At 47.0% G+C, this 15,582-nt stretch overlaps 1 protein-coding gene across 1 annotated transcript; it reads right to left on the bottom strand.

Moving 5' to 3' along the window:
• Nucleotides 1–393: 393 nt before the first annotated feature.
• GREM1 (gremlin 1, DAN family BMP antagonist) lies at nt 394–14,314 on the bottom strand. The gene is made up of 2 exons (XM_032624667.1): nt 14,151–14,314; nt 394–4,621 (listed from the first exon to the last, which is right to left on the bottom strand). The coding sequence occupies exon 2, from the start codon at nt 4,618–4,620 to the stop codon at nt 4,066–4,068; it is 555 nt and encodes a 184-aa protein (XP_032480558.1). The 5' UTR covers nt 4,621; nt 14,151–14,314; the 3' UTR covers nt 394–4,065.
• Between the last annotated feature and the right edge of the window lie 1,268 nt (nt 14,315–15,582).

The raw sequence follows: 15,582 nt of genomic DNA, 5'->3' as shown, positions 1-15,582 counted from the left end.
GCCCCAAATCTTTCTCCCCCCTTTTCCCTCGAACACCTCAAAATAAAGCTATTATCTTTTCAGTGTGACAATTCTTCCAGTATCTGAAGGCTTGTCAGAAGCATTCTAACTCTTTTTTCTAGCTCTGGGGAGGAGGTTGGTACTTTCCACTGCTCACCAGATTTCCCCTGCCTCTAATTGCCATGGCCTGAGGTGTCCTCCTGAAATCAAGTGGGACCTGGAAGGTCTGAGTGGAGAAAATAAAGTTCCTTTCAGATCACAAGAGATCTCATGATCTGTTTTCTACCTCCCTTCCCATGACAAGTGAATCCCTGCCCCAGCCCTGCCCCGTGAACATTACCAGTGAAACACACTACACACACACACACACAAACACACACACACACACACGCAAACAGAGAAGAGGTTCAATTTATTGATTGCTCTTTGGGAAAGGTTATATAGAACATTATTGGGGTGGAATTAAATTCTAGTTACAGATTCATAAAACGTTGCCTCCAACCCAATTAGCTTTTATGAGACTATCAAATCCCCTCTCATCCTCATAGACAGCAGAGGACCCCAATCATAGTCTACATAAATTTGTTGTTTTAAATGATTAAAGCAGACATAATACATAATGCAGTTGATATTAAATATATTGAGAATGACAAATCAGTAGAACTACTTTCACTCTTCAGCATTAACTGGTCATTTATAAATGTTCTGTACATACATTTTTTATTATTTCAGATTTTCTCCTTAAAGGAACTTGTGAACTGTTCATTATTATCTGCTATTTGTTTGTATACACACATTTTAATTCTTCCAAACTAACATTTAAGATCTTTCTTAAATTGCCTCAGAAATGTTAACCTTTAAGGAACATTCAATTAAAAAAATAAAAGCTCAGGTCTTGACTCTGTAACACACGTTCAGATGTGTCAAGATTTTGTTTCCCTCTGATAAAAGCCTCCAACAATATACAATGTGCCAGCCTCTTCTTTTGCTCAACTCAGAGGAAGTCATATAAAGGAGAAAAAAAACATGCTTGAAATCACAGTGACCAAAGGATTTGAGTTAATAATTACATTAAATAACCATAACTTTTTGATTAACTATTCACATTCCACACAGTGGAAATTATCCTTTCCTCCAGATTTTTCACTTACAGTTTTAACTTTGCAGAACTGCAATAACAAAAAACAACTTACAGACTTGCAGGATGTGTTTTTCTCTTTTAATGCCAAGCACAAAGTGTACATCATAAAATTCATATTTGGTGTTTGGCATTATTTTAATAGGAAAGATCTACATCACAAATTATCTTGCCATAAAAAATTCTACTATAGTAATGAAAAAAACATATCATTACATCATCGGTGACTCCAATACAATATGTGACAGATATGGCACTTTCAATAAATGTTGGAAGACACGCGGGACTTGGGCTAGTCTTAATGTAGACACAATAAGAAAAGCAGACATTTCCCTCTTTGGCTAGTGCTGTGCTTTTAGGGCAGTTATGCTGCTGATTACCCCAGTGAAGCTCATTTTGAAGAAATTCTCTTTACTTAAGCCAAATCCAACTTACATGCAAGACTGTGGTACAGGGCTTCCATGGTGGCGCAGTGGCTGAGAGTCCGCCTGCCGATGCAGGGGACACAGGCTCGTGCCCCGGTCCAGGAAGATCCCACATGCCGCGGAGCGGCTGGGCCCGTGAGCCATGGCCGCTGAGCCTGCGCGTCCGGAGCCTGTGCTCCGCAACGGGAGAGGCTCGCAACAGTGAGAGGCCCGCGTACCGCAAAAAAAAAAAAAAAAAAAAAAAAAGTAAAAAAAGACTGTGGTACAAGCTACTAAAAGAAGATTCCTGCTGCCAACTGAAGTCATCTCTTTTTAACAAAACTGCCTGCTTGTGGCAGAGTCAGAACAAGAGAGATTCGGTGTCTGCTGCTTCTGAGCGTCATTCTTCCTCTCTAGTGTGGTTTTATATTTTCAGCTCCTTCCCCTTTCTTTTCCTCTCCCCCACCCTCAAAATTCTAGCTTAGCATTTGCATGCTTAATTAAATCCATTCTGTGTTTTATTGTTGGGAGGACGTGGACAATACAAGGATTTAGGGCAGGGGCGTACGGTGTATGTGACATGCACAGACTATGTGTTTGCACAAATTCGCCTAGTGTAGAATCATCAGTAGTGAATTTCAAAGTTTTAAAACTAGACCCAATATTTCGGGTGTTCAAGATGACTTCTGCCTCAAAGTATGGTTCCTATTTATTTGTTAGTAGGGAAAGCACTGGACCAAAACAAAAATAAAATAAAAGCAGCCTCTTTAGTTGCATTGGTTCTTTGAATGCTGGAGCCTTCATGGGCAACTGAAACACCAGTCTATGGTGTTTGTTTGCCATGTTACACATGACTTGACTGGTGAGACTGAGAGGATGCAAGGCAAGAATAGTATCGGGGGTGGGGGGGGTTTACATATAAAACCTCAGGCTTGAAGAGAGCAAGTTGTCCAAATCCAAAATGCAGGAAGGTTCACCCACCCTGTGCTTTGGCCATCAGATAAATACTAAATACGCATTGCAAATAACCTAAGTTTAATCAGGGAACAGTAGTTTCCAAATGGTTACAATGTTACATAAATCCTACCAGCTGTAGGACAGCTATGCACACAAATACTCTCATTTCTTAACTGGGGGTTCCCATTAGACCCTTCAAGGGCAAAGGAAGAAGGGCTGGTATATCCCTTACATGTCCTCCCTGACTTTTGACTACTCCTTAGCCAGAGGCAATCTCCTTCCTTTCCTTACTCTCCAGCTCAATCTCTTATAGATGGCTAAAACAAAAAGACCCCAAATATACTTCTTTCTAAAAAGGAGCAGGCCTAAACTCTCTTATCTTAGCCTGGTCCTTCACTGTCAGGTACATTTGGCAGAGGCAGAATCTTTACAATACAGGGTTGTGGCTCTCAGAAACATGACACAGGAATAAGGAACTGGGAAAGAGGTGATTATACCCCAGCCTAAAGGAAAGATAATGAGACCTTCTGCTTATAAGGTTTCTGTCTTTTTCCTATTTCTGTGGCGGGGGGGTGGGGGGGGGTGGGTGGGTTTCTGAACTACATCTTTTGTCCATCTGAGGGGCAAAGCAGGAGGGGATGTTTTGGTTTCGCTCACTCACTTGGTTCTGAAAATAGGAGTGGTCAATATTTACGTTTTAAGTTTGGTATTGGGTTACAGCTAATTTCCACAGTCACAGTGACTCACAAAGTTAATGATTTTTGGGGGGCAATTTCATTTCTCCTCTGTTTCCTTGGGTTCTTTAAATACCAGGAAAAAACTTGCTAAAGCATGGGTCTCACCGTGTTTGGGGGTTGGCCTTTCCAGGCTCTGCACACCTCCCTCCTGAATTTTGCTGGGCCAACTGGTCCTCACCTGCAATCTCTCCCTTCTCTCAATCCTCTAACCTTCCTGCCCTACCAGCCTCCCCCAGAGTCTGAAAGGTCTTCCCCAAATAGGAAACATTTGCATCTGTGGTCAAGTGAGTTCCTTTAGAACCTCTGGCAGGTAGGGGATTAGACGGAAATAGTCACTGAGATCCTAAGAAGGGATGGACTGTGACAGGGAAGAGGGAGGGGGAAAGCAAGCACAGGTTGAAATATCCTAAGGCCAAGGCAGCACTAAAACAGGTCTCTTGCCCTCAGAGTAGCCTCTTCCATTAACATTCATTCTGAAGGGAGGTTCTGGTCCCCAGGAGGGCACATGGAAGACCAAGGCAGGACCCTGCCCCTCCAAATGTGCCTCAGGTGGTGTGGGCTTTCTGTACCATCCCGCATGGAAGCAGATACGTTTACATAATAGGAAGTGCCCTCTAGCAGAGACTGTTTCCTCTGGTGTCTGCAAACACCCACAGGGACCCATGCACACTCATGCACACAAACTACACACTAGCAGGCTCCTGGCAGAAGGCAGCGGGTGGTTCTTCTTGCCTCTAGATTTAAGCCAAGTAAGAATCAGGTTGATTTAGGTCTGGTTCTGGGCCCGCCTGGGGGCTTGCACCCCAAGGACAGGCTGGGTAGGCCCGGCTTAATCCAAATCGATGGATATGCAACGACACTGCTTGACACGAGTGACCCTCTTCTTCTTGGTGGGTGGCTGTAGTTCGGGGCAGTTGAGCGTGACCATCATGGTGGTGAACTTCTTGGGCTTGCAGAAGGAACAAGACTGAAAAGAGCCTTCCTCCTTCCGGATGTGCCTGGGGATGTAGAAGGAGTTGCACTGGCCGTAGCAGAAACGGTTGATGATGGTGCGGCTGTTGCAGCCCTCCTCGTGGATGGTCTGCTTCAGCGGCTGGGTTTTGCACCAGTCTCGCTTCAGGTATTTGCGCTCGGTCACATGCAGGGCCTCCTGGCTGGACTCCAGCACTTCCTCCCCGGGCACGGCAGTGCCCCGCCCCTGGCCCCGCCCCCGGTTCCTGGAGCCAGGCTGCTGGGGAGACTGAGTCTGCTCCGAGTCATTGTGCTGGGCCTTGTCTGGCGGGGGGATGGCCCCTTGGGACCCCTTCTTTTTCCCTTCAGCAGCCGGCAGCAGGGTCCCCAAGAGGAGAAGCAGGGCTCCCACAGTGTAGGCCGTACGGCTCATGCTAAAGGGGGGAGACACAGAGAGGAGAGACATGAAAAATGGAAAAGATAATTAATGAAAACATTCATAAAACAGCTAATGTTCTATCAGGCACTTGCTAAACGCTTGACGTAAACGATTTCATTGCCTCTCACGGTATCTCCGTGCATTAGGTACTGTTATTCTCGTTACCCTCTGGGCCATTAAGCCATGAAATAGCTTGCCCAGGGTCAGCCAGTGAATAAGCCAAGATGTGAGCTCTGTCACTTGTCCTCCCAGGGGAACTGCTTCCTGGCTTCTGACACCAACTACGTTTGACTTCGTATTATGGTCCCTTAACTGTATTCATTCTTTGTTTCTTTTAATTGAAATATAGTTGATTTATAATGTGTTAGTTTCAGGTGTACAGCAGAGTGATACAGTTATACATATATATATTTATTCTTTTTCAGATTCTTTTCCATTATAGGTTATTACAAGACACTGAGTATAGTTAGGGTCCTTGTTGTTTATTTTATATATAGTTATTCATTCTTGTACTTGACAATATTTGGTTAAGTTCCTACTACGTAAGTAGACGCCAGCCAGAGGGTTCATCTGACAGGACAGGGTCTCACTATTTCTCCCTGACTGGCCTGAGCCCTTCCTGAGTTCGCTTGGTTGGATGCTTATGAGATATTCAGTGTTATCAGGCATTGGAAGGAGATGTGCGGAGGCGAGACGGAGGAAGAATCCTTCACAGGAAGAGCACTAGACGAAACGTCAAGACTCAGCTTCTAGTCGAAGTCCTAGGATAACAGCTTGCTTTCTGACCTTGAGAAATTTTCACTTTACCTTTCAATAAATGACTTTATTTAAGCAAAGATACAAACACCTCATATCCCCAGATATGTTGTTCAGATCAAAATTGATGTAAAACTGAAAGCAATTAGAGAACTAACTAAATATGGTGGTACTGCAGACAGAACAAATTACTTTACCAGAAAGATCACATAATTCTTAAGGTTCCTGGATCACATTCTCATTTTTAAACTGGGCACAGATATTCATTATATCATTCTTAATACCACGATACACATTGTTCTATTTTTATTTATTTATTTTAATTAATTTATTTATTTTTGGCTGTGTTGGGTCTTCGTTTCTGTGCGAGGGCTTTCTCCAGTTGCGGCGAGCAGGGGCCACTCTTCATGGCAGTGCGCGCGTCTCTCAATATCGTGGCCTCTCCCGTTGCGGAGCACAGGCTCCAGACGTGAAGGCTCAGTAGTTGCGGCTCACGGGCCCAGCCGCTCCGCAGCATGTGGGATCTTCCCAGACCGGGGCATGAACCCATGTCCCCTGCATTGGCAGGTGGACCCTCAACCACTGCGCCACCAGGGAAGCCCATGTACTTTTATAATAATGAAGTACGTCCTTCACATATGTGGGTGTGTGTATATAAAATTTAGAAGGTAGAGAATGGACACAAGAGAACAGGTATGTGCAAATATTTACATTAGTAAGTGCCACAGACATGTTGAATAAGTTAATGATAATGAATTATTATGGATGGGTCGGGAGTTAGATATGGGTCAGTAGGAACAATGGCATATGAACAATGGCAAAAAAAAAAAAATGAAATCAGTGGAGTGGAGGCAAAGGGAAAACTGACAAAAAACCCGGAAAGTTAGGGCTTCCCTGGTGGCGCAGTGGTTGAGAGTCCACCTGCCGATGCAGGGGACACGGGTTCGTGCCCCGGTCCGGGAGGAGCCCACATGCCACGGAGCGGCTGGGCCCGTGAGCCATGGCCGCTGAGCCTGCGCGTCTGGAGCCTGTGCTCCACAACGGGAGAGGCCCCAACAGTGAGAGGCCCGTGTACCGCAAAAAAAAAATAATAAAATAAAATAAAAGAGGGTGCAAGAGAGAAGCATCAGAGTCTTAAGATTCTCCTGCGACAGTGGTTCTCAAACCTGAGTGTGCAATCACCTGGGGGTATTGTTAAAATGAAATCCTAAGAAGGATATTGTTAAAATGAGATCCTATCATTCAGTAGGTCTGCCTTTCTAACAAGCTTTGAGCAGCAACACCTGTAGCACCTGCAGCCGTGGGGCACAGAGGGAGCTGTGAAAATATGGAGGGATTTTCTTCTCAATGAGTACAGTTTCAAATTCCCAGCCTCCCTCCTCAGGCCATCACACCAAGTCTGACCTGAATCCAGAGGTTTCCCCTGTCTTCCATGTCCACCACAGTTCTGAACCCGAGGACACAGCTGTGAAGCACCCATGTCCCTGCTCTCTTCTGTCCACCAGTGTGACACATGATAAGCACTAAATGCAGTTTAATAGTAACCTCACCGTGGCCCCCAAGGAGCTATCCAAGTTGGTATTAGTAGCTGGAGCAGTTACCTTTCAAAGACAAAGGCAGGGTGGAATCTGCATTCTCTAAAGGGCAGCCCCTGTAAGTAAATACCATGCGACCCTAAGGATAATGTCAAATTAAGATAATTAAATATTAAATTCAAAATATTCTTAAATGGCACCCTCTTTTAGACGTTAACCTAATACTTAGGGGCAAGTTCAAGTTTGGAGATGATAATGTGACATTTAGCTCCTGCTCTGACTCCCTGGCTTTTGTCAGTTTATGTTACAGCATCTTTGTTCTTTAAACAGAGCATTTCTTGCCTCAACAACAGCAACAAATTAATTTCCTTGTTTTGTCTTTAAAACATCGCTCATGAGGAAAGCCCAGTTATAAAACAGAGCTGATTTTCTCCAGAGAGTAGGACAACTTGAGCCACGACGGTCCAGTCTCCTGGGCAAATATATTATGCATTCAAGAAGCTTTCACAAGTTTCTGTTTTTATTCAATTCCAGGCCAGGATCTAAACTAAAATTCAGTCTCTGCCCATTTCCAAGAGGAACACGTAAGACAGCCCTAGGCCACCACCCACCATCTTCCCCATCCCTCCTAAAAATGGCCTCCAGAACAACCCAAGATTTCAGAGCCAACATCACAGAGGCCAATCTGAGACTTGACTGGGAAGGTATATTGACTGCATGGGAGAGATTCAAGTCATGGAGCCAGCCATACCCACAAACATCTACCCAAAAAAATGCAATTTTCTTTCTCTACACCACTTAAGGACCTCCTTTATACTCAGCTTTCCCTATCTGGCATTTCCCATCTGTCATTAAATAAATATCAAGTCTGAGAGTCATGAGGGCTTTTTCATCACCTCTTCCTCCATGCCTGGCAGAGTAGATGCTCTTTTGTTCAATGAATGATTGTCATGGACCACACTGACCGACGGAGTTTCTGTTCTTTGCATTTAAAATGTCTTCACACATGCGGAAGATCAGCAGAGTCTAGCCTATAGGGAGCTTCTTAATGCTTCTCTTCCTTTTTCCAAGAAAACTCCAAATACCTACTTCTTTTTACGTGGTCCCATGGAGAACACTATAGGGTTTATATTTCCAATTAAAGCCATTGTATTCTCTCACTTCCTCCCAGCTTACACTTCCCCCTCCCCGTGTCCTCAGGTCCATTCTCTACGTCTGCATCTTTTCTCCAGTCCTGTCCCTAGGTTCTTCAGAACCATTTTTTTTTTTAGAGAGAGAGACAGTGGCATGGACATATACACTACCAAATGTAAAATAGATAGCTAGTGGGAAGCAGCCACATAGCACAGGGAGATCAGCTCGGTGCTTTGTGACCACCTAGGGAGGGTGGGAGGGAGACGCAAGAGGGAGGGGATATGGGGATATATGTATATGTATATATATAGTGGTCACTTTGTTATACAGCAGAAACTAACACACCATTGTAAAGCAATTATACTCCAATAAAGATGTTAAAAAGAAAAAAGCCATTGTATTCACTCTGGAAGAAACCAACAATAAAGCAGTAAATTCAAAATTAGTCAACTGTGGTTTTCTGTTTTAATTTGGACTGACTTCCTGTTCGTATGGGAGTGTGCAAACCCCATGAGAAAAAGGGGTCTAGAGCGACAGACTTTTTTTTTTTTTTTTAGAGTGACAGACTTTTTAAGAAAAGTAAATTTTTCTCAAAATGTATTAGGTGTGAAAAATATTATGAAATAGCTTTTCATTTTCAAAAAGCCTACTCTTTAAATATCTTCAGCTTTTGAGTTCTTAAATCTTATAACTAGTTATTTGGAGAGAGGAAAAAAACAACCTTAGGGGGCTTCCCTGGTGGCGCAGTGGTTGGGAGTCCGCCTGCCGATGCAGGGGACACGGGTTCGTGCCCCGGTCTGGGAGGATCCCACATGCCGCGGAGCGGCTAGGCCCGTGAGCCATGGCCGCTGAGCCTGCGCGTCTGGAGCCTGTGCTCTGCAACGGGAGAGGCCATGGCAGTGAGAGGCCCGCGTACCGCAAACAAAACAAAACAAAACGAAACAAAAAAAACCTTAGGAATCTCTATCAACAGAGACCTCAGCTTCTTAGAGAACAGCAGTGCTCTGAAGGACTCTGCATATCCCACACAAGTAAGAGGGAGGAAGATGAGAACTAGAACCAGTTCTAGAACCAGGGCTCTGTCAAGTCACTGTGGTCAGTCACCCAACCTCCTCCACACCAAAATGATCTTGATTACTCATTGAAGGAAATAGGGCTGTTGTGTTCTTGAAATCCCAATTGTATTGCCACCAAATAATTTGCACTCTGTAAATATCACAGACATGGAGGAAACCAAGAAAATGTAAGTTCCTTGAGGATAATTCTTTTTCCCATCAACACCTAGCAAAGTGCCTCGTTATCAAAAATAAATCCAAAGGCTAATCCAGATTTACGTCTTATGAATTATCCATATGCAAACGAGAGCTGAAAACATTTCTGGTAATTTGCATTCGTGAAATGACCCACTCACGTTATTAAATGAAAGGTGCATCTCATGGACCCGGAGTGCGTCAGACACCCACAAAGACCTCCCTTTATTCTCCTTTGCAGACAATATTCTTTTCAAATGCTACCTCAACTTCCCCTTAATGTATTTCTGCTTCTCCAACTAATGTGATCAAATTTTCATGATGAGTTTCTCTGCAACTGTTTCCCACCAGCAAGACCCACCCACCCCTATCTTTTTTCTTCCTTTACCACTGTTCTCCCCTCTAATCCATTTGTCCCAGAGGACGTAGATACTCTCAGAGCATGTCTCCTCTATCTGATGCTTTCCTTCAGGTTGCCCAAAGTGATCAACAGCAAACATCTGCACAAAAATACCCCATATCAGCCACCCTCTGTCCTGTGCAGGTCATGGTGATTTATTCCAATCTTCGCCAGGCTGTGAGAACACAATCGTGTAATTCTGGGGAATCAGAAATAAAAGTGTTACGTGTAACCTGTTTCTAATATTCTCGATGTCTTTGGGAAAGTTTAGGCCAGCTCCTTTCAGCACTCTTCTTGCCGCATTTCTCATGTTAGCTAACCAACCTGCTTGTATTCAGTTAAATGGAGTGCTGTGTGGGATAAACAGTGAGGAGACAATGACCAGCAAGCCAGATGTCTGTGGCTGATCAATTCCTCTTGATGCATTGAATTTTAGAAAGCTATTCAACAGGCATGCCACCAAATTATTCCCCCGTATTAAAGAAATAATGGAAGTGACAGCACAGGCTCTAAGTGCAGGCCAGGTTTTAGAAGACCCTATTCCTATTTCTCAGAACTAAATCTTTGAGAAGGGCAAAGGTTGTTTTTAAATTGGATCTTTAATTTTTAAAAAGGCAGTCAACTTTTAGAAATTGAGCAGAGAAGCTCTTAAGAATATACTGCACTGGGCTTCCCTGGTGGCGCAGTGGCTGGGAATCTGCCTGCCAATGCAGGGGACACGGGTTCCAGCCCTGGTCTGGGAGGATCCCACATGCCATGGAGCAACTAAGCCCGTGAGCCACAACTACTGAGCCTGCGCGTCTGGAGCCTGTGCTCCGCAACAGGAGAGGCCGTGATAGTGAGAGGCCCGCGCACCACGATGAAGAGTGGCCCCCGCTTGCCACAACTAGAGAAAGCCCTCGCACAGAAACGAAGACTCAACATAGCCATAAATAAATAAACAAATAAATTTAAAAAAATAAAAGAATATACTGCATTGATTTTTTTGTTTTCAGACAATTTGCACCAAAGGCAAACTAGTAGAGGATAAAGTCTCATCCTGTATGTATTGCAAGTACCCTAACTGCAACCTCCCTATTCTGAAGACCATTCAGGATAAGTCAGGCTTGGGCCCAACATCATATAGGGCAGGGAGGAGACCACCTAGTAGTTAAGTATCTCAGGAGCTCTCAAGGCTCATCCGAAGATTTTTTTGGTGAAGTTAATGATGGTATACAATTCTTGTGGTCAACAGGAGACAAGTTAGAAAGTAATAAATGTTAAATGTTCACTGACCGGCACTATTGAGAGTCAGTCAAGCCATAGGTTCTACATTGTAGTGAAAGATGTGTGTTGGTCCCTGTGTGTGTGGGATTTGCGATTTCATTTCAGAACCACCTTGTGGTACACGCTGATGCCCCATAATGTTACTGCCTCTCCCAATACCACCAATAAGAGCCACCTCTATTTTTTAAACCCTATGCCAGGCATTATGCTCAATTCTGACTGAATTTTATAATTGATTTTTCACAAAAAAATATGAGGTAGACAATATCATCTTCCTTTTACGGATCAGGGAATTCAGACTCTGAAAAGTTAGGAATTTGTCCAAGGTCGCACAGCCCCTCATGGGAAAGACAGGGTTTGAGCCCCATTCTCCCTAGCCCCCAAACACATGTCCTTAATCACTATTCTATGGACAGTCAGCACGGTACTCAATAAGGGACACATGGACTTGTTTCTAATGCAATCAAATTTGAACAATATTGTGACTTAAATAATTCTCTATTTTGTTCACATGTAAAGAAAAAAACCTTTCTGGTCCCAGGAATTATTGTTGTACTTTGCATTTCTAAGAGCATATGTTAAAACTAAAGACAATTCCTTGCAGATGTAAGACATAGGCTGATAACACTGGCCTGATCTGTGCTTTCAGTTGGATGCTACAGTCACCTCCCCTACCTCCCCCACTCCTTTTACATAAAAGGTTTAGGTTTTCCCGTCTGTCCTACACTCTCTATTCTGCACAGCTTTGCTGCTCCACAGCTTTGCTGCTGACAAGCATTTCTTGCGAGCTGGGTTTGTGGCATAAAATTTCGTGGCATTGTATCACTTTTAACACTTAAACCTTAAGACTAGGGCTTCAGTTTAGAAGACAAGGCAGGCAGCTCTCATTCAGAGAGGTGAGGATGCAATAGGTTTCTGTTCTCCCCTGTGTAACCATTCGCACAAGTCTATGTTAGCCAACTTGGATTTCCCATAGATTGTGCATGGGTTACCAAAACATTTCACTCAAAACGAACTTTTAAGAAAATAGGAAACCTGTGAAATTACAAAGTTTACAAAACACTTTAATTCCTACAATGACCTGGGGGTTAAACACACACACACACAGCCCTACACACAGCAACTAAGCTCTAAAGAGCCCTTAAATAATTAGTTAATACTAACAATTTGGAGTTCCAGTGATGGTAATCAAATCGCCTACCACTGTAGGCTGCAGTGTGCCCGGGAGGAGATGAGAATCTGTAATTCTGTTTAATATTCTTCTTTCCCTCCTTGCTTTGAAAAGTCCATCCTTTTAAGTCCTGCATCCCAGAAAGAGAGACAGAGAGAGACAGAGAGAGAGACAGAGAGAGAGAGAGACAGAGAGAGACAGAGAGAGACAGAGAGAGAGAGAGAGAGAGAGAGAGAGAGAGAAGGGGGGGAAGGAAGGAAGAAAGAAAGAAAAGAAAGAAAGGAAGAAAGAAAGAAAAAGATGGAAAGAAAGAAAGAAAGAAAAAGAGGGTGCTGGAAAGTGGAAAGCCCTGGGTGAAAGAAGACTCCTCACCCTGGGTTCAGGGTTATCTTAACCTCTTCTCCACTATTTATTTAACTTGTATGTACAGCCAAAAGGAAGCCACTACTCTGGGGTCCCTGGGACAGCTTAAGTCCCTGGTGACCCACTTAACACAGTAGATTGTTTTAATCAACTCGTGTCCTGGCACCATCTCGAAGGGGAACATAAACAGACGCGCACACCGCTTGGATCTGCTCTTTCCAGCGGGAGATCCAATTACCTACCGATGGTCGCCTCTCTGCCCTTGTAACATTTAAGAAGAGATTTTTAACCCCTAACTTCGAGGCTATATTTCTGTCTAAAAAAGGAGAAAGCAGCACCCAGATTTGACTGGGGAGCCAGCTCTGGGCGCGCTGGAAGGGCTTCACTGGGGAGGCTCCTGTCTGCCCCCTGCCTCGCCCGGGGGGGCATCACCAGAGCCCTGCGCGGGGAAACGCCAGGCTGGGGCGCCCCCAAGGCAGAGCTGGGATCCGAAGACAATGCCAAGCCAGAGCGGTGGCGCGTCTGTTCTTCCTAAGCCAGAAATCTACAAGTAACTCCGGCCGGCAAGGTGACGGCCCCGACACCCCACCGCCCGCCTGCCTTGTTCCGTGAGCTGCAGAGGGGTCAGCGAAGTGGCGGGGGAGGACGAGGGATGACCTGAGCGTCCAAGCCCGGGGACCAGCCTCCCGCCGCCAGTCCCGCCTAGTCCGTCTCTAGGAAGGCGCGGCGAGGTGAGGCAGGGGCTTCTCGGACACAAATTAAGAGGTACCCGCACAAGTGGGACCCGGCAAGTTGTCACTGCCCATTGCCCGGACGTCCGCGGTTCAGCCGAGAAGCGCATGGGACAGGGAGAAGCCTAGAAGAGGAAACAGCGCGCACGAGCGCGCAGTGTGTGCGGTGTTTGCTATGTGAGCACCGCGGGCTCGCGGGACTAGGCGTCCGGGACCGCGCACCTCACTTCAGCTGTCCAGTTATCTGACCCTTGGATTTCCGCCACGGCGGAACTCCGCAGCTCCGCTGTTGCATGAGTCTCCATCTTGGGGAGAGGCAAATGCATCGCTGATTCTCAGGATCCACCACCTCACGGCAGGATCACTCACGGCCCTCCGACGTGCGCGCCCCGAAAGTCCCCAGACCCAGCGCCCCGCCTCAAATGGGACCCTCTCACTGCAACCTGCCCCGGCGTTTACGGTCGAGCTGAAGGTCCCCGCAGCGCCTCACTGCTCCCGCTCGCTCATTATCCCTCTGCTCCTGCGCTCTGGACTCACGGACTCTGCACCCTCACCCAGCGGACGCGACTGGCAAGCGCGGCTGCCAAACACACCAGGAGCGTATTAGCGGAGCTCCGGGAGGTGGAACTGGGATGCAGGGCTCTTGCTCTTGACATCCTCTTTCCCAGTCTTGTCCTGCAGACCGCGCAAGGTGAGGTCATGGCAGCCAAGACCTTGGCACGAAAGACCTCGCGATGGTTCTTCAGGGTTCACCCCAGGGATCGCGGGGCCTCGGCCTGCGCTCACGAAGGGCTACGGCAAGTCTGCACGGAGCGGGACGCGGCAGTCGTTTGCCGACCCCTACACACACACACACACACACACACACACACACACACACACACACACACACAAAAACGCCCGCGCCTCCGCTCTCACCTGTCAGTGCTGCGGGCCTTCGGGGCCTGCGCTCTCGACGCGTGGCGCGGTGTGCGGCCGCGGCACGAGCCGCCCGGGCTCGGCGCGGGGTCAGCGGGACAGAGAGCACCGCTCTTGCTGCACACTAGGTCGCCCGGTCCGCGGAGGGCGCACCGAGTGCGGGGCATCGCGCCGTCTCCCGTTTAAATGCCGGCGGCGGAGCGCGGCGCCCGGGGCCGCGCCTCTCCATTGGCCAGGCGCCGCCGCCGCCGCGGGACCCGCTATCCGCCCCCTTTCCCGGTACTGCCCCCGCCCCCCGCACCCCTCCTGCCTCCCCGCGGGGTCCCCTCTCCGCCTGCCTCGCCTCTTTGTCTGCTCCCCCCGCCCAGGCCGGCTGGGAGAGGTCACCCCAGGGAACCGCGCCTGGAATGCACAGCAAATCACATTTTCCGCTCCCGTTGGAGGGGGAAGCGCGGGAGGAAATCCCCCCGGCTCCCGGCCCCTCATTCCTCCTCTGCCCCAGGCCTGGGCTTTTCCTCTCGCCGGCTCCGCTCCGCCTGCGTCGGCCCCGCGACGCTCTCGGTCCCGGAGACTGCCCCGGGAAGAGCAAGACCTCCGTGGGATCGCAACCAATTAGGCGATCCTTTCCCCGTGGACGGAACGGGACTGCAAGGCGCTCTGGTTGAGCGGTCGCCGCGGCTCTGGTGCGGCTCCGCCCGAGGCCCCCAACTTCGAGGGCGCTGACCCCTGCGCCCCCGTTAACCCCGGCGGGCTCGCCGGCCGCCAGCAGGAGCCTGTCGCCAATATGACACCCTCCTCTCCTCGCCCGCCACGGGTTCTTTCAGCCCAGATGCCGGCGGCCTCGGGTGTGAGTGTACAGAAGGGAGTAACGAGGGGCAGAATAAACCTAAAAGGACCCTAAAAACTCTAAAATGGAAAATCAAGCTTTCCATTCCTGAGCCATTTTTAAAAGGGAGAGAACAGTCGCTAGGAGAGAAGAGATTTTCCGTAGCATGTTAAAGTTTAATAAATCAAGAAAATAAAACCTCAGACGAGGAAATAACTTCCCAGAAATGGAAGACAAAAACTTAACGTATGTGAAAAACTCATGTCACATTCTGTGTTCATTCCTGAGAACCCGCTAAGAGTGGGAACATACCAAGCGCAGAAATATTTTTGAGAGATGAGCGAACACTTTTCATTTGTTCTCTTAGCTTGGAAATTGGTTCCTCAAAGAGGCTGTAAAGTTTTGTGTGTGGAAGTTAGAGCCCGTGCAAAAATCAACTCGGCTGCAAGGTCTGCAGACCAGCTCCATCAGCGAGGTCAGATGATGACTTTGAAAATCATCTGTTACAGAAGGAGATTTGAAGGTGTTTGTACTGACTACAGCAAAATAAACAAGGCAATGAAAGCCATCCAAAGGCACTTATGAGACATTCGTGATTTAAGTATT

This window comes from Phocoena sinus, chromosome 2 (genome assembly GCF_008692025.1).
Source record: "Phocoena sinus isolate mPhoSin1 chromosome 2, mPhoSin1.pri, whole genome shotgun sequence".
NCBI classification, from domain to species: domain Eukaryota; kingdom Metazoa; phylum Chordata; class Mammalia; order Artiodactyla; family Phocoenidae; genus Phocoena; species Phocoena sinus.
The sequence above is the reverse complement of the archived record's forward strand: the minus strand, read 5'-3'. Positions and strand labels throughout refer to the sequence as shown.